The 19,341-nt window shown below is 41.3% G+C and overlaps 1 protein-coding gene across 2 annotated transcripts; it reads left to right on the forward strand.

The window, feature by feature from the left end:
- The first annotated feature begins 441 nt into the window (after nucleotides 1–441).
- snx27b (sorting nexin 27b) lies at nucleotides 442–18,172 on the forward strand. 2 transcript variants are annotated; one of them, XM_030072643.1, is made up of 13 exons: nucleotides 442–906; nucleotides 7,492–7,723; nucleotides 8,474–8,666; nucleotides 9,267–9,331; nucleotides 9,504–9,608; nucleotides 9,784–9,862; nucleotides 12,083–12,246; nucleotides 12,360–12,449; nucleotides 14,194–14,343; nucleotides 14,479–14,607; nucleotides 15,128–15,187; nucleotides 15,274–15,322; nucleotides 15,453–18,172. In XM_030072643.1, exons 1-13 carry the CDS (start codon nucleotides 581–583, stop codon nucleotides 15,518–15,520), a joined length of 1,710 nt encoding a protein of 569 aa, XP_029928503.1. In that variant the 5' UTR covers nucleotides 442–580; the 3' UTR covers nucleotides 15,521–18,172. The 2 variants fall into 2 exon arrangements, with proteins under 2 accessions (XP_029928503.1, XP_029928504.1); XM_030072644.1 differs by having other exon boundaries at nucleotides 581–906; nucleotides 15,274–15,336.
- The last annotated feature ends 1,169 nt before the right edge of the window (nucleotides 18,173–19,341 follow it).

Genomic DNA, 19,341 nt, shown 5'->3' on the forward strand with positions numbered 1-19,341 from the left:
TTCTCACACTACCACAGATATGGTTATGTTTGGTCAGGGCCCTAAAGCAGAGAGAATTTTTTGAAAATTATTAATGGCATGTTATAGTCCCTCAGTGTCATCCAAAACAGCTAAAATAAATTTGTGTAAAATGTTGGTATTTCTTACAGTCTACAGCTGAAAAAGTCAGCTGAAAAAAAACACTGATGTATAGAAAATGTGACATTGAAAACATATCATGTTTATTTTGTGTTTACCCAGTTGTCCTTATTAGATTTGGAAAAGTCATTAAATATGATATTAGATAGGGTTCATACACGGACTAGGGAATACATTTAGGTGAGGAATCCACACAGAGATAATAAGTTAACAGTGTCACTCTGTGGCCTACACCAAAACCACCGCATTTCCGCACCAGGAATGACTTTTTTGGAATGGGACGTATCCCAGGGCGGTCTCGACTCACGGATCATCGGATGCTGTCGGCATTTTCCGTCGCAGCCCGGACGGCTAGCCAAGGTGGTTAGCCTGCTACCAGCTAATGTTTGTGGGATATTTAACGTTTCGGTGGAGTGGATGGTAAAAATAGTGTAGGAAAAACATGGCGGACGTCGAGGGACAAGGAATTTGTTCATCGGTCCCTCCTTTGCCGCACTCTTCTTCACGTAACGGCTCCAGTGGCAGTACACCGGGCACCGGCGGCAGCTGCCAGATGACAACCACCGTTACATCAGGCCCACGACTAGTACGAATAGTCAAGTCCGACTCGGGCTATGGTTTCAATGTCCGGGGACAAGTTAGTGAAGGAGGGCAACTACGGAGCATTAACGGGGAGCTGTACGCCCCGCTGCAGCATGTTAGTGCTGTTTTACCGGGAGGTGCAGCCGACAGAGCCGGTATTTCGAAGGGAGACAGGATTCTGGAGGTGTAAGTGGCTAACTGTCTTAGGTGACCACAGGGAACAATATTTAACATTAGCTACAGACGATTCTGTCGAGCAACATGTCAGTGATGTTGCAAGGCAAGCAAAACCTGCCGAAACCCACACGTTGGTGCTCCAATGGGACCTGTGTGTGTGTGTGTGTGTGTGTGTGTGTGTGTGTGTGTGTGTGTGTGTGTGTGTGTGTGTGTGTGTGTGTGTGCCATCCATAGACTTTGCAGGACATAGCCGTTCATCCCAATGAAAAGAGTGTCTGTGTGTGAGGAAAAAGGAGAAGGAGCCGGGGATCATTAGGAATTCCTGTCACACTGAAATCCCATTCCATTCATCTACACCATGCCTATTCCTTGCACACTTGCAGTGGACATTCACATCACCTGAACTAGGTGCACCATGTGGTTTACATCATGCTTAGCCATTGCACTTAGTTAATTGCACGGTGGTGTTATACCTTGCCTGACTTGACATTTTTGTCCCGAGCAAACATCAGCTAAGTGGGGTAATTTACCACAAAATTGATCTGGTGTGACTGTGCAGGAATGATGTGATTCTTCTGCATTAAGTGGAGAAATGTCTGTCCCGGCTGGTATGTTAGTATGCACAGAAATTGCTCGCTGCTGATGTTAGGTTTTGTTGCTATGGAGAGAAAGAGGCTGCATCCAGCTCAGCATCAGCCCCGGTGAATGTGTGTGTATATGTTGTGAAGGAGAGGAGTAGGGGGTTGCAGAGAGGGAGAGATGCCCTGAGCTCAGATCCGATTGGCTTTGCTCTTTATCATTCTGTGTCTTATTGGTTGGCTGTTGCTTCCTGTTTTGTGATTGGATGGCCTTCAGTAACCTGGCAGTTTGTTGACCCCTTTATTTCTGTGTGGTGTGTGCACCTGCATGTATGTGTAACCATATACATGTATGCATATGTCCGCACTTGTGTATATCAGGGATAGCCCTTTTGTCTTTTATTTGGTTCTTATGTTAGTATGTATGTGATAGTATTCATTGACGAGTGGCTCTGCTTCCTTTTAATGTATATACTCATTTTATTCATGCCTAACCTTTATTTTGATAGTGCAAAATAAGCCAAGGCCGGGTCTAGGCTAATTTAATTTAACTTAATGTAGGCTAGTAGCTGTGTATCTTTAGTAGGGTCCTTTAGGTAAGTAGTGCATTTGTTACCGTACACAGCTGAAGGTTTGGCTGTGGTGCCTCTCTGCCAGCCTTTCAAGGCACATTTGATGCAGGGTAAATATACACAGACGCAAAGTGGAGTGCCTGGACACTAGCTGCAGTGGTGTAGAGCCTCTCTACTGTTGTCTACATAATCAATACTTCTTATCACATTCACACACAACTCCCGCTGGTTAGGTTTTGATGCAGAATTTGCAGTTTGATAAAGTTTCCAAACTCCTCATGACATAATCTACAGGCAGTATTAAAGAGTGCTGTTGAGCTTCCTCTGGGCAAATTTAGCCATGTATGTACGTGTGCATATATGTCTAGATGGAGGACAAAACAGCAGACTTCTTCCTCTCTTTCCACTCACACCACTCCCTATCACTAAGAGAGCAGAGAGTCTCTTTTCAACAACTAGACAAACAAAATATACAAATAAATAAAATATCTGGTAATATGCAGACAGAGGTCGAAACACATGACACACAGGAAAGCTTTTCTCTGATACTCATTATCACACTCAAAACTGCTGATAGTGCAAGTGCAAAGATTGCTCCTTCAGCTGCTTATTATAGTCTTGAGGCTTCTAGAGAGGGAGCTACCAAAATGCTTATTGTGTGTTTTACATTGTAGGAGACACCCACTCTTTCTCCTAGTCCTGTAGACATAGCAGTATGGTACTATACAGGCAGGTAGAGTAGTAAATTACTGTACCTGCTTGATGATTTTACCTTTTTTGAAGGATTATTTTTTTGGCATTTGTGCTTTATTTGACAGTTACAGTAGAGAGAAATGGGCAAGGCAGGGGAGACGGAGGGGATGACATGCAGCAAATTGCCTGAGGTCGGATTCAAACCGAGGATGCTGCGATCAAGACTTAGCCATACCAAGCTTTTAGTCTTTTACCTGTTTTTCAAAGTTGTCAAATGATCCACACCACATTTCTCAAGTAAAATACTGAGAAATGAGCCCATTGACCAGATAAGACCAGCCTCTCTCTGGCCTCCTACGTGTTCTTGCCTTTGTAATAGGCTTAGTGTTTTAATTTCTCTTAGCACCTTTTCCCAGTTCTTAAAGTTCATAATCCCTTGCTCTCTCCCTTCAGTCATCCCCACCTGCTTCATGCCTAGCCTATTTCTACCCAGCCAGCTACTGTTTTTCTTCACCAACTCACCAAGTTGGTTTGGGTTCAAGCAGCTGTGACTCATTGGCTGCTGTGTCTTGCCTGTGAGATCCAAAGTATTAGAGAGCTTGCTTTCTGTGAGCTTTAGCCCCTTGACACCCTGTCTGCGTATGGCTGCATGGCATAACAACTCACATAATGGAGCATTTGTCCACCACAAGTCCTATCTAAAGCACAGGTCTGCTTGGTAATGTGTGTCCTCATCCTCTGTGCTTACGGTTATGTCCACAATTGTCCGAGTCTGTGTTCCAGCTTAGTGCTGGGATGTGTCATGTGAGGGACAGCAGTTTGCTGACTGGATTGATCAAGGAGAGTATCATTCATAGGGAGGTGTTCTAGTGTGTAGTTATCTGCCCTTATATTGCACAGAGAGGTTCGCAACTCTTTCTTCAATAATGTCAGTGATTGTTTTTTTTTTTTAAGCCCAAAAAATATTTTTTCCCTAGGAAATATGCAAGGTGTTTTGTTTTGTCTAAAACCAATGTTGGCAATTTCTTGTAAAAAAAAATAAAATAAAATAAAATAAATAAATAGTAACACTAACAATGAGAATAGAACTAGCACCACAGGATATCTACCTTTTGAGTGACAGCTTATTCTCACATATGTGTTTAGATATACTTAAGGAAGAAGCAGTCATATCAAAACTCATCTGTTTTATAAGCTGCATCCTGCCACACATTATGTGGTCAAGATCTCACGATTTTTAATAGGTTGTGCTCAGGTTCAAGCTCAAATCCAAATGAATAAGAGCAACATCTTGAGGCTGTTGAAACTAGTCTTGCATCAATCTTTCTCAGATTGTGGTCAAAGTCATTTGGAAATTGGTTCTGAAGAATTTGGCCAGCTTATGCATTCATGACAATATTTACCAACTGTAGTCAAAAGTGTTGCAAATCAATATTTAGCACACCCAAAGCAGAAAGCAATTGAATGAAATGCATTTCACTTTGGCGAGATTCAGTCACAGCATATATTTGCCAACACTAAAGATTATCCATACACAACGATTGGATTTTTTTTTCTTTTTTTTCTTTTTAATGACATTAACAGCTAGAGGTGATGTGGAGAGTTGGCTTAATCTGTGGTGAAACATTTCTTTTAATTAGTAATGCATTCAAGTAGTGTGTAGACTATTGTACTATGAGATAAGCACACACAAATGACTCAACAAGGACACTGGCATGCCCACAAATTATTGTCTTAGTGTAACAATCAAGGTTTGACGTTATCCTCAAAGCACGGGCAAAAATCCAATCCCTTCTCGGCATTTATGCAGTTGATCAATCACAGTGACATTCAGGACACAACAACATGTCTCAAATGGACAACATATGAACAATATGTGAACCAGTCACCTGTGCATTAAGTTAGAAAGTTAAGATCCCTGTTCAGCAATATATATAGTATTTGTTCTAACCATTAGCTTCAACCTTGAGGAGATGACTCATAGCCTATGTTTGGCTCTTTGAAAAGCATGTGTACGTGGTACTGTGTGTGCCTTTGTGTATCTGTTGTGTGCACCTGCATTTCTTTGTGTAAGCCAGAGAGGAACATTCAGCAATTTCAGGTGCTTTGTTTTCTATTGTACGTATGTTGCTTTTGTCTTGCTCTCCGTCAGCTGGTTCATAAAAACATTCTAGATGTACTTTTACATAAGCCGGAGTTTCATGCACTAAAAGGTCGTACAAACGACAGGTCCTATGTAGGTCTGTAAAGTCTTGAAACATATAGGAAATAAATTTAATGTACCACTCTTATAGCGATTTGATATGCCTAACATTATGAAAAAATATTTTTCCTCATGCCTGATACACATAGGACTGCGCATTGTATGTGTATCATGCATTGTCTCATTTTTTGTGGTGAAGCCTCATATTCAACTACAGAAAAATATGACTTTTTCAGTATATTACAATGGTCACTATAATCCTCAATATCCTCATATTAAATATCAAGCATTATCTTGATACTTTTCACATAGGCTCTTCATATAGGGTTGTTCTAAAATGGAAGATATACCTAAAGCATACTCCTACGCCAACTTATTTTGCCTGGCACATATAGAAGCCATGACCAATGCTGTCCTGCATACCAGCTGCAGTAGCAGGCTGGGAATCTGAACATGAACACCACACCCTGTAAGGCTGAATAGATATGGGTCAATCTAATAAATCCGGTTGTTGTCTCCCTAATTTAAATTCTTTTCCTGGAGCATAAGACACTTACACCAGCCAAAAAACAGTGTCCCCTTCTTTTGGATAAGCCTGCCACCTTGTCCTATAAATAGACATTCATTCATGAGTGTCTGATCAAATAATTCAGTGAGACATATAACGGTATTTGTACCAGCTTTCTAATATCCACCAAACATATCTCTAATGTGTACATCTGGATTGTTTCACAACTCTAAGTGAGTGGTCTTGACCCTTTTCAGAGTTGCAATATTTTGTTGAAATTATATATGGTGTTGTAATTGACTGTCTGCATCTTGTTTATACTTATCTTGATCAGCCTGTGTTGACTGTGATCTATCTATCTATTAAGCTGTAATGCTTAAGAGTATTTATTTTAGAGGGAATAAAGTCAGTGAAGGGGACTGACCTTTTACTCTGCAAATGTGCTCGGGTTTCACATTTGGAGGTCATGTGCCCATCATTGTGGCCTATTCTCCTTTCACTGGATGGTAATTGTCTCCCTACTGGTTTGGTAACTGGCTTATATGAATAAATGCAGACCTGTAGGGTTTGTTTACCGTTGGCCTGCATAGGTCTGCCTCTGCAGGCCTGCCCTGTGCAAAGTGGGTCCTAGAGTTGTTATGAGTAAAGTTAACTAGAGGCCAGCACTGTCGTCAGCACACGGCTCTGACGCATGGCTGTCTCATCGAGCGCACACCCAGTGTTGCTCATGCTCAACTGGTAGTGACACAAACCCATGGTCCTGTTGCCAGGGGAGATGTGACCCTGTGGGGTGACTTTGAGGGCGAAACTTAGCCTGCTCTCACTGACATGCTCCTTTCCTCTCTCTCTCCATCTCTCTCTCCCTCTCTCTCTCTCTCTCTCTCTCTCTCTCTCTCTCTCTCTCTCTCTCTCTCTCTCTCTCTCACTTGCTCTCGCTCTCTTGCTCGCTCTCTTTCAGACACACATAAACACAGTCTCTGAATAACTGCAAGCCTACAGCTACTGTCTGACTCAGACACACCCTGGAACCAAAACATATTCTTATTAAAAGAAAGAATGAATGGTTTCAGGTCATTTAAAAGCCAATTTAAAGTGCCAGTGTCAACATCTTATATGCCTGGTCCTAGTTTTGCAGTAATTGACACCAAGAATTCATTCATTGCATCAATTATAAATTTTGCCAATTCAACTGAACTGATCTGCAAAAGAAACACATAGAATGGATCAGTCTTGACTTTGGCTTGAAGAGCCTCTGGGTTTCTTCTGAATGAATTATTTAAAAAAAAAATCTCATCTTTTTTTAAATATTTTTTTATTATTCCTGAGTTTTTTATAACTTATTTTTATAGAATAGATCATGTTAAAGTAATTTTGCTTTCTGACCTTTTCCACATTTCAGAAAAAGATTCTGATTCAGATTTATTCTTAATTTTTCTTTATAGAGGACATTTGTTTTCACAGTCTATACACAGAAATAATGTGCAAGAACATTACAGCACAAGTCTATTATTGCTCGATCAGGCCGTTTAAAGCAGTTATAGCCGGGGCCACAGAGCTCCTCCCAAACCCTCTTTTTTGCCAATTGGTTGTCTGTATCTACAGCCAGAGGGGAGGAGGGTGAAGCATGCGTTGAGTGGGTGGCGGGGGTCTTGGGCTATAGTCAGTGCTCTGCGGGTGGTGGCAGTGTCAATGAGGGCTGGAGAACAATTATTTTAGGAGATATATTAGTGATTTTCAGCAGCTTCTTTCTGTTGGTGAGGGTGAGCGTGGTGAAATAGCAGTTTCAAAATAGAAAAAACATTCTTAAATTCATTCGCCAACGAGTTAATCATGAGTTGAACTGAATGAATGTAACCCCACAGATTCACACTCTTAATTGAGACTCAGAGTTTTGGTGAGGGGTATATTAGGTTCTCATCATTTTTTCTTAACACTGCTCAAAGTTAGAAAATTTCCACTGATTCTTTTCCACAGCAGTGTTGAGAGATAACTGTGACGTTCCTCACTCCACTGACCTACCTCTCTTTCTCCATTCAACAGTAACGGGGTGAATGTGGAGGGGGCGACCCATAAGCAGGTGGTGGACCTGATCAGGGCTGGGGAGAGGGAGCTGGTGCTGGCTGTGCTGTCTGTCCCACCTCAGGAGGCTGACTGTCTGGACCCAGGAGACGACGGCTCGGCCCAGTCCTGCTACGACTACTCCGACAAGCAGGCCGTCCCCATCTCTGTCCCCACATACAAACACACTGAGCTCAACCAGGAAAAGTTTGTGGTGCGTGCACGAGTGGATGAAGGGATGGATAGATAAGTGGAGGATGGTGAATGAGATGATTGGAGGAGTAGGTGTTTGGTGAGTGGAGGGGGAGATGGGAGGATTGATGAATGAAAGGATGGACAATGGCGAATGGTTGAATAGCTGGAGGGCAGGATGGTAAATGGAGCAGTGGATGTGATTATCGATGGAGGGGTGGATGTGAGCGTGGCCCTCATAGGTGGAGAAAATGTGTTAACAATGTTGGGGCACCAGTTTAATCTTCCTGGATTTGTTTGCCTGTCTCCCTCTCTCATTTTGTCTTTCTGTCTCATTTTTTACTCTTCAGTTTCTGTGAATTTCTCTCACAATTTCTCGTCTTGTCTCTATCACTACAACTTGGGGAGGGCAAAATGAATGCAGATGTGCAAGTTTTTTCAAAATTGAATTAGAGTATAAACCCACCAACTTGTTTTGGGGGGGTACCAGACACAAAACATGAAACAAACATTTAAACACATGAATAATACTAATAAATTAAATAATCCAAACACACACAACAATCAACATAGTAGCAACAACAGGGGCATACACATGCTCTGCCACCATCCCCAAACCACACCTACTACATCTGTTACAAGTGTCGTCTATCCAAAAAATAGTGTCAATTTTTCTTTATTTTCTTTCAACAAAAAGTTTAAAATTTTTATTCAAAGCCCCGCTGCCTTCACTTGAGTTCAGTTTTTCATTGTTCTCCGTCTCTCCCTCCAGGTGTATAATGTGTACATGGCAGGCAGACAGTTGTGCTCCAAGCGCTACCGGGAGTTCGCCATCCTGCACCAAAACCTGAAGAGGGAGTTTGCAAACTACACGTTCCCTAAGCTGCCTGGGAAATGGCCTTTCTCCCTGTCGGAGCAGCAGCTGGACGCACGGCGCAGAGGCCTGGAGGAGTACCTGGAGAAAGGTGAGTGAGTTCCTACAAATAGGTTGTGTGTCGAAATTACTGTCACCCTTTCCATGTCTTGAAAAAGTAGGAAATAGCTCATGTAAGTGTGGAAAAGTATGTAAACATATCACTATTTGATCTCAAATTACAAGGAAATAATAAATCTTTACATTTAGAAATACATTTTTAGAAATATGAAAATTGTGAAATGGGCAATACATAGAAACCCTTGAGAGATGAGCAAGGGATTGTGAAATGAGAATTGCGTTGTTGACATGAAAATGAGAAGGTTTGGAGCAGTATCTTTATTTAGCGGTGTTTGTATGGTGCATCCATTCATGTTTTGGTCCCCTGTTATGGTTTATTCTGCTAAAAGTATGCCTCTGAGCATAGAATATACATGGCCTATACTTTAGTTGTTTTTGCTGCAGAAGCAATTGTTTGTTTACTATATATTTTTTCTTGTAATTGCATCTTTTTGTGATCCAGCTCCTTGAATGAATGTAGAAATAGCTCTCATTTAGAGGAAGGATCTTGGCTGCATGCAGTGGACTGCAATGAATATGTGAATTTTTCAAAATCTTTTCAGCAGCATGCATTTTGATTGCTTTCCTGCAGTGTGCTCTGTGCGGGTCATTGGAGAGAGTGACATCATGCAGGAGTTCCTGTCAGAATCGGATGAGGTAAGATAAAGAGGGTGTGTGTGTGTGTATGTGTGTGCACGAGCGTGTGCATGCACGTCTTTTTAATGTATTGGCTTGTCTCCCTGTCCTCTGCCTGTGACTCACCACACAATTTTTTCCCTCCATCATAATCTCTCTTTCTCCCTCTCATCTTGTCTCCATGTCTCTATAGAATTACAATGGTGTGTCAGATGTGGAGTTGAGGATAGCCATGCCTGATAAGACCACGCTCATCGTTAGAGTCCGTAAGAACTCCACTACAGACCAGGTCTACCAGGTAAACACACTCTCAGGCCTGCATAACCTTGAGCTTTTCAGTGCAACAGCCTCCATATCAGTCGCACAGTAGCTTGATGAAGTTTACCTTATTTCCCTTTTCTCTCTTTGTATTTGTCTTATCTTTTCTCCCTCGTTTCTGTCGCCCCCACCTCACCCCATCCTCCCTCTCTCAGGCTGTTGTAATGAAACTTGGGATGGACAGTGTAACAGCCAGCTACTTTGCTCTATTTGAGGTCATCAATCACACCTTTGGTAAGTAAGAGAGTGTAACTGAGCTTTGAGATTGAAGAAAGAAAGAAAGAAAGAAAGAAAGAAAGAAAGAAAAAGAAAGAAAGAGAAGAAAAAAGAACAAAAGTGTATGGGAGAATGGGAGGAAGAAATTCATTGTATGAAGGGTGTGGTGCTCTGGCTTCTCATCATCCTTTCTTACCGGCATGCTATAGGCCTGTTTTGCACTTCCTATCACATCAGGTGATCACTCACTTCATCTCTCTCTCTCTCTCTCTCTCACTCTCTCTCTCTCTCTCTCTCCATGATCCATGTAAGTGAGATCACTCACTTGCATCCAAATAAAAATACATCAGTGATATCTCTCTCTCTCTCTCTGTATTTCTATTTTTCCCTGAGCCAATCCCCTTTGTTAAGCTCATCTGTTTACTGTATCCATCCACTCGGTTTTTCAGAAACCGAGTGGATGGGCAAAGATAAAGAGCAGCAAACACAGGGACTCTGCATGTTAGATGTAGAGACAAAGAAAACTCTCTGTAGTGACACTGTTCTCTCTCCACACATAATTCTGATTTCAAAGTTTCTGACTCCTGTCCTCCACCTCCCTGTTTTCATGTCCCTGGCCCAACCACAGTCTCCACCCCTCCCTGTACCTCTGCTCCCGCTGTGTTTTGAACGCCTTTATAAAGCAAAGAAAGGCTGCGGAAGCTCTGGAAGCTGTCTCCCATGTTACCAGATCAATTATTGGTGTTGGGGGTGGCTTCATTCCCCTCCAGGCTGTCGGCATGTCTCCTGTGTTCTCCTCTCATCCCCAACCCCTCCTCTCTCTGCCCATGATAGATGTGCACCACTCAGTAGCATCCATAATGAGCCTGGTCGAAATCTCTGGCTGAGCTCAGTCACAAACACACACAAACGCATGCGCACACATACACACACATACACACACACAAAGCTGAGTGCTGATACATGGGCTGTTAAGGGAGTATATAGGTCCCCATTGCTTGTGTGTGTTCTTATACTTCTATTACTTCCATCCTTGTGAGAACCATTTTGAGTTGTACATCTTTGGGGTGTCAAACATTTTTGACAAACGAGGTCATATCAGACGGTCCCCACTTCCTGAATGGATTTCCATTCATTTTGTGCTGTTAGTCTGGGACCAGGTCACATTGGTAGAAGCCAAACTGAGGAGCCCAAATGTTCCTTCCCTGGACACAGGTCCTCCTGATTTGTCAAATATTATTGATCTATTAATTTTTAAAGCTACCTTAAACAATATTATGTGGGTTTTTTTTTTTGTTGTTGTTTGTTTTTTACAGTGAAATGATTACTTGCAATATGAGGGTCATCACTGTAGGTCTTCTTTCTGATTTTAGCTAAATTTCTGAATTGGCCCAACAACAAGATCCTCCTCTGCCCTCCATTTCAGCTCCTTGTCAGTATCAATGTCACAGCCTGTGTTGGTAGACCAGAGAGACACAGGTGGTTTTAAAGAAAATGTCTACTTTTTTTATTTACAAAAAAAGTAAAACAAAAATATTTCTGACAATAAGTCTTGGCCTATAAAAGAGTTCAGCATCACCTAACGTAACAGAAGAGAACTAAACAGCACAAACTCACCTGACAAACTAAGACATGCAGGAATCGTATTTAGTAGTTGAACAGGTCATATAGACACACAGGGGTTAGACTAAGACACAACCATTTAAACAAACCACAGTAACCCCAAAACCTGTCAGTCTAGTGTCACATATACTAACTGAGGAAAATAATGAAACAACACTGTCAGAAACATAACAGTAGGCAAAGGAATAATAGCCAAAATCAAACAAAATATTGCCTCAGCCCATGATGCAGGAGGTGCGTGGCACAGTCCAGTTGGCAGTCAGCAGCCTTTTCATCAGATCAGATGCAGCTGGGACTTGTTTTGGTTGGTCATCCATAATCCACTTGCTCTAGTTTACACTTAGCAATGGCAGAATCGTGTACTCTGATGCTGTTTTTTTTTTTGTTTGTTTTTTTAATGACTTGTAGATGTTTATGAGAATGAAAATTTTTAAAGGGCTCATTTTTTATTTTTAAAAAGTAGAGTGGTTTTTGTATTTCTTAACTTGAAGGCTCTTTTTAACTGTGTTTTGAAAAAGTGCTATACACCTTTGCGTTATCCATGCACTGAAATGGCTGTCATTTTAAACACATCAGCTTCCCTCTGACGCTCTCTCTTATTCTCTCTCTCACCAGTGCGTAAACTTGCCCCCAATGAATTCCCCCACAAGCTGTATGTCCAGAACTACACTTCAGCCGTCCCTGGAACCTGCCTCACTCTACGCAAGTGGCTCTTCACTACAGAGGAGGAGATCTTACTCAACGATAACCAGCTTGCCGTCAACTACTGCTTTCACCAGGTGTGTGGGAGCATGTGTGCGTATGAGAATGAATTGGAGCATGCTGGTGTGTGTGTGTGTGTGTGTGTGTTTAATAAATTCATAACAGTCTTTCATGTCTTGCCCCATCCCAGGCTGTGGATGATGTGAAGAAAGGCTTCATCAAAGCAGAGCAGAAGTCCTACCAACTGCAGAAGCTTGCTGAGCAGAAAAAGATGACCATGGTGAGCCTCTCACACACACAGACACACAACTGCTTTGCTTTGGTCTGATACAGAGACGGGCAGACAAACATGTCTCCTTCCACTGTGTATGATCTAACAGAGCGGGAAGCACACAACTTTAATCTTGTGGGGGCGGCAGTGGGAGTGGAGGTTGGCAGGTGGTTGCAGATATAAATCCTTGGTAAAAGAAAAAAATCTGTGTTGTGAATGTGATCGAAACGCTCCTTTGTCAGAAACCATTTTATTTAATTTATTTAACCTTTATTTTACCAGGATGGTCCCATTGGGGGGGGAAAATCTGTTGTTCAAAGGGGGGACTGATCAAGATGAGCAGCAGTACACGAAATTTCATACCAAAACAAAACCAACACAATCAAACATGCAATTTACACAACTGTAAAAACATACAATATATAATAAACATTTACAATATGGGCCTAGCTGAAACACAACCTGAGTTATACTTCTCAAAATCATTCAACCATGACTTAAAACACCAAAGAGAGCCAATTCGTCACGCTGAAAAACCTTTTTGCATTTTGCTCCAAATACTGGCTGCAGCATATTTAAATGACTTTTTATCAGGTTCTGTTCATGCCCGAGGAACAAACAGCAAAAATAAATCTTGTCGAGAGCAAACTGTAATTGCCAGCACTTTTTGTCAAAATACCGACACAAATGTATGATGGCAGCAGTCCTAAAGTCGCCTTATAAATAAAAGTCAACCAGTGTCTCTGTCTGTATATGGTCAGAGCAGGTCAGCCAGCCGTAGCTCATGAAGTGCAGTGGTGAGTAAGTGCTTTGCAGTTTGTAATATATGTCAAAGTACTATGATAAAACTGTATCTAATGCATGTAGAAACTGAGCTGATGCATTCATGCACAGACATAAAGTTGCTCTTTTTAGCCTGTTAAAGTTTTACATATGTGTCATTCTGGCATGTTGAAAAATGCTGCAAAACTAACAAGTCCAACAGGCGTATAAAGAGAGGTTGGTAAAAACTCAAGTCAGATAGCTTTAAGGTCCATTTCATCATAAATTAGTAATGTTAGATGGAAGTGCTCATCATAAGCTGCTACTTTTGAGTTTGGAAGTCATAAATATGGCTTGGCACAGATTTAAGTGCATTTGCTAGGAAGTAATAACAAAATGGATGCTCTTACAAAAAAAAACACTTTTGGCAGCTGTTTTTTTAGTTTAGAAATCAAGCACCTACTACTTACAACTACTTAGCTGTGTATTACAGAATGAAGAGGAGCAAATAAGCATCAGGGTGTTGTAATTTTTTAAAATAAAAACAGAAGTGCATAATAACTTAAAGCTAATCAAATTGCAAACGTTGCTTCTATGCTCTCTGCCCACTAAACCTGACATCTCAGCAGCTCCGGTATTTCCACTTTGTGTTTACCAAAAAAAAAAAAAAAAAGTTCCCAGCAGTACTTGGCAGAGATGGCCACTGAAAAGGATTACAGATCTGTCATGGTTTCTATGACTTTTACCGTGCTCTGTTTTGTGACTGTGAAGCTTAGTGATTTGTGATAATGCCCTGAAATGGGTTGACATTTAGTTGAATCACTAGTTGCATCATTTTAACTTGAATTACTCATCTCATATCTTCTCATCTTGTCTTGTCTCCTCCTCTTGTCCTTTTCCTCTCTCTCTACTGCTCTCACTGACATGCTCCTCTCTCTCTCTCTCTCTCTCTCTCTCTCTCTCTCTCTCTCTCTCTCTCTCTCTCTCCCAGTATTTGAATTTATTAAGGGGTTGTGAGGGCTACAATGAGATCATATTCCCCCACTGTTCCTGTGACTCCAGACGTAAGGGCCATGTCATCACGGCCATCAGCATACACCACTTCAAGCTGCACGCCTGCACAGAGGAGGGAACACTAGAGGCAAGGGCAACTGTGTTTGTGTGTGTTTGGGTTTGTGTGTGCTTGTGCATGTGTGTTCACATTCATGCTCATACACTATGTGTTCCTGTGTGTATATAATAAAATGTGTGTACAAACGTATTATTCTGGTTCCAGAATCAGGTGATTGCATTTGACTGGGGCGAGATGCAGCGGTGGGACACAGATGAAGAAGGCATGGCCTTCTGCTTTGAGTACGCACGGGGAGAGAAGAAACCACGCTGGGTCAAAATCTTTACACCTTATGTGAGTACAATGTATTCTAATAAAAAACATGTCTCCTATGGTCATGACAACATGAAAATGTCCTGATTACTTAATAAAGCAATAGATTTCCTGATTACTTGACACCCACTTCATAGTTAGAGCTAGCCAAAACAATGTACTGCTAAAAAGCTGGTATGAATGCCAGCTTTTTAATGGTGCATTTGGTGTCCAGAGATATGTGAGCTCCTGCTGGGTTACGACTGAATCCTGCCCAAATGTTCTCTCCTGTTTCCACTGCTTTATGTCCCTCTCTGCTTCCCAAATGTCTCAGTAAATTAAAAAAAAAAAAAACATGAAGTGAAGTTGAAGAAAACAAACCCTTGAACGTAGTTGCTGACAAGTACTGGAATTATTTCACACGTCATATGGCCATGAGCAATTCAGAAAATTAGATTTGAAAAAGTGTAGGACTCTCATCAGCATTAATCTTGTTTGTCTCTGTGCTTTGTCTATATCAATGTCTCTGTCTTTGTATTTTCTGTGAATCGTCAATGTCCAGTTTAACTACATGCACGAATGCTTTGAGAGAGTCTTCTGTGAGCTGAAGTGGAGGAGAGAGGTAAGGGCGGTCTATTAACAGACTCACCTATTCTCTCAGTTTACCTGTGTCCTCAGTTTAACACAGCTGTGTGTCTGTGTGTGCAGGTGGAAGAGGAGGCCACAGACAAGGACAATAAGAACTGCAGTAAAGATGGTATGTGTGGCAAGGTAAGGCTTTGCCTGCCTCTGTCTTCTCTATGATCAGCAGTAGTTGTGTGTTTGCCTCTGTCTGTCTGTCTGTCTGCAGGAGTGTATCTTGGTCCTTATTAATGTTTTTGTTGCAGAATATCTTCCAGCTGTTGAGGCACAGAAGGGATGGAGGCACCTAGGAGGAGAGATCATCACCTCTTAGCTACACGTCCTCATCTTCAGCTCAGCTCAGCTTGGATCAGCTCAGCTCAGTTTGGCCCTCATCTAGCCCCAGAACCCCACAAGACTCAGCTATTAACTACATGGTCATCATTTACACTCCAGCAACTGCAAACCAAGAAGCTGCACCATTACGTACAAACCAACAAACAACTGCAAATGAACAAAATTACTCAAACGGAAGCATAAACAGCCACAAACTCATGAACCAGAACTCTCCAGTCCACACTCATCATAAACATACATGAGGCAGAGCTCTGTCAGAAGGAAATTAGTCCTATACACTTGAACTCATGGATTCATATAAGTCCTCTTGTCACTGGCAGGGACTTGAAGTAGAATGTGACTATTACTTTGAAGGGTCTGATCCCGCTCTGCAGGAGGCCTACCTGAAGAGAGAGCTGAGGAGAAGGAAATGCAACTGTTGCAGGACTGACATGGGAAAATGAAACTGTTACTGGTCACAAAGGGGAACACAGACAAGGGGACTGATAAGAGATACTTGCAGTCTCTCCAGATTGAACACAGAATGACACTAAGCCTCTCAGTTTATGGAATAGAGCAGCAGTGTCCCCTCTGTCTGTTTGACCAGTTAAAAGCAGTTGTAAGTGTGTGGGTGTGTTTGTATGTATGTGTTTACTTGATTATGCGTGTTTTCAGAGGAGCCCCTAGCTCCCTGAAAGACAGAGGCCAACCAGAGAGAAGCCCTCAGAGGACTTAAGCTGGAACCGAATCATATTCACACAGAACATTTTCACCCGTTTGGCACTAAATCTGCATTTTTAAGAGAGAACTAAAATCATATTGTGGGAATCCAGAGGAAATAAGGGAGAGAGCGCAGGCCTTTTGTGAGATCACTACTGTTTGATTGCTGCCAGTGATTGATTTTTATTGGGTGCACAGTACAGAATGTTGTGATCCTTTCATACATGGCTAGGTTGTTGTCAAAGTCTAGATTCACGTTGCACTTTAACCAAGAGTATTAACAACCTCCAAACTTAGTCAGCAAGCAGATAGTGGGCATGATACCGGAATAAGCCTACAGTTAGTTTACTTTCTTTTTTGACTGCCTGGGTTATCAGAGAGTGCACTGCAACGAAAAATGATATATTCAGGGCTTTACATTAGTTTTAATTTTTATGCATTCATGTTATATGTGGGGAAGCTCTGCACAAATGTTTGACAGGCCATTGTAAAGGAGCACCGGAGGCAAATCAGACAAAGTGAATTGTATGTAAAGTGTATTATGTTGACTGTGCATTACTCAGAAGAGACAGTAGGGGTCCTTCTCTCTCTCTGCTTCTGTCTGTCTGGCAGTGCACCAGTACAACGCTGGCCATTAGTCTGGCTCTGAGCGCTCCCCCTGGACTTTACAATCGCCCTGTAATTTAGATGGCCTTTCCACACAGGACCATATTTCTCTCTGTAACCTGTACGTCGATGTACTGCTACACCACACGTCCACTCCACAATTTGTAAGAGTAAGATGATAGGTCTGTCCAGCGAGATAGGCTACTCAGATCATTCAACATGAGAGAAATATAGACCATTGTAGACTTTTACTAAGGGCTTTTTAGTAAATGATAATGTAGTAACTGCTAAATAATACAAGAATGTAGTCTATTGTCCATCTAAATGGGTTGAAAATGTCATAAAACTAACTCATGCAATAACAACAGTGATTTAATAAAGATTCAGCCAGCCATTGTTATTTCACTTTTAACTGATGATGTAATAGTAGTAATAGTATCGACAACCACCCAATTAAAAGGATGAAAATTCGAGTAATTACATTATGAAACAATATTATTATTACAGCATCGTTTAGAAGATATATTACACTACATGTGAATCAGTGGTTAATGCAATAATGTGATGTTACATTATTGCACAGTTTACTACATTGGTAGGTTTTATTACATGGTTGACACAATTAGAAGCACATTTGACAAGCCCTTATACAATGTGGCAGATATTATATTATCAGATGCAACATGCTTTTACAGGATGAGTCCTGGCTATCAGCTTGTTCATATGGATGGAGCTTAGTATGAGAATATGAACTATATTTTTGTCATTTGCAAGCAGGAGAAGACAACAGCATAAGTGGCTCTAAACAAGCGCATTATAATCGTGGTGGTGTTCGGCGCCGGCCATTTTTGATGATTGATGAGCTTCAGCAGACCATGGTGAGCATGTAAAGGAGGTTTAATTGAATGTGTTGAGCCTTGAACTGATTGAGTGAATGTTCAATCCTAGAGGCTTACTGTATTCCCCAGGATTCATGTCTGTTTACTAGACCATGCCTGACATTGATATGGTTCATTGTCTGGTACATTGTCTGATCTGCCTGATAATCATGTCTGCGCTCTCTCTCTAGCCCCTCTCTTTCTCTGACTCTCTCTGAGGTCCAGTGTTACTTCCACTTTATTTATTTCATTAGGATACGATATTAAACCAATTCAGCATCTGATAGGGTTTGGCTTTCAAAGAGTCTTGCCAGTAACAAGATGAAGACTGATAAACCGCAGATCATTTGACATTTGAAATGTAAAATTCAAGACAAAGTTGTTTGGTTACGTCGCTTACTGCAATAAATTGTAACATATTCTTTTAAATAAATTGATTTATTGATGCCAAGTCCAGTTCCTCTCTCATCATTTGTTGGCTTTCACATTATGGTCTGTTTAGAGCCACCATCTAAGAGAAGACAGTAGTTGAATGTAAGACTCAGGGACTCCTAAAATGATAAAGTTAAGTTAGATTTTATCAGTGAATGAGTTTTATTCTGCAGTGGTGAATTTACCACATTCATTTCCCCCCTGTTTTCGCTTTGTGCGCCCATGTCCCTTTTCATTCTTCCTCTCTTTCCTCCTCACTACTCACTGCTCTCCCTAACTCCCTCGTCTTTTAATGAGATCTGGGAGATAATTATCCAGTAGACAGTGAAATGACCGTTCCGTATCGACCCACATGGAGCATCCACACTTGGTAATTAACAGCTATTGACAGTGGGTCGTGTGGGATATTATCTTGGACCATCTGGATGTTGAAAAGTCAGGCAAAAAACATGCCTCTGGGACAGACAACTGGCCTGAGAGTCTTCACACCTTGATCACACTTAGGCAAACAAACAGGAAGCAAATGCACTTCTCAGTGTTTTTAGATGTGGCTGCTCAGCCGAAAGCACACAGTATGCTAAAACAACAGAGTAAAGCAGCACTCCTGAAACGAATGAAACCCAGGTCCCCATTCTTCAGGTCTTTATAACAATAAATTTAAACGTGGTGCTGACGCATTTCAACTATCAGCTTTCATGAGATCCTGCTCTGAGACCTGAGGTGCCATTCATTTTTGATTATACAAGCAAAAACATCAATGTGCAGTTTAAAGTCATTTAGTAATGTGATAGTAATGACTGTGTTTGCATGTGTTTAGTAATGTTTACTGCAGAGAAACGGAAGTAATTTAATCATAACATAAAAAAGATGTGGTATAGAACAAGGCTTATCTTTGAGGAATTTACATTGGAAATATTTACATTTTACATATGAAATAATGAAATAAGAAATGTTCAGAGGCTCAGTGCTTAGCAACATGGCTCACACCGAGCACAGGGGTTTGAGTATTGCATCAATATTCAATACTCAGTTGCTTTATAGTCTTTTCTCTTTGTATGTTCCCAAAAGGTTTGTGCATTTTCTTTGATTTCCTACCACACTCAGATGACATACAACTCAGGTGGGCTGGACAGTTAATTTGTATGTAGGTATGAATATAATTTTCTGTGTGTGTGTGTGTGTG

Source organism: Myripristis murdjan, chromosome 16 (genome assembly GCF_902150065.1).
Source record: "Myripristis murdjan chromosome 16, fMyrMur1.1, whole genome shotgun sequence".
Taxonomy (NCBI): domain Eukaryota; kingdom Metazoa; phylum Chordata; class Actinopteri; order Holocentriformes; family Holocentridae; genus Myripristis; species Myripristis murdjan.

What these genes read in the sequence shown, in the direction of transcription:
- snx27b (XM_030072643.1), top strand. Translation starts at nt 581, where the DNA reads ATGGCGGACGTCGAGGGACAAGGAATTTGTTCATCGGTCCCTCCTTTG. An exon ending in GGTCATCAATCACACCTTTG is followed by an intron (nt 9,863 to 12,082) that starts GTAAGTAAGAGA and finishes CTCTCTCACCAG; the next exon opens with TGCGTAAACTTGCCCCCAAT. An exon ending in CAGAGGAGGGAACACTAGAG is followed by an intron (nt 14,344 to 14,478) that starts GCAAGGGCAACT and finishes TTCTGGTTCCAG; the next exon opens with AATCAGGTGATTGCATTTGA.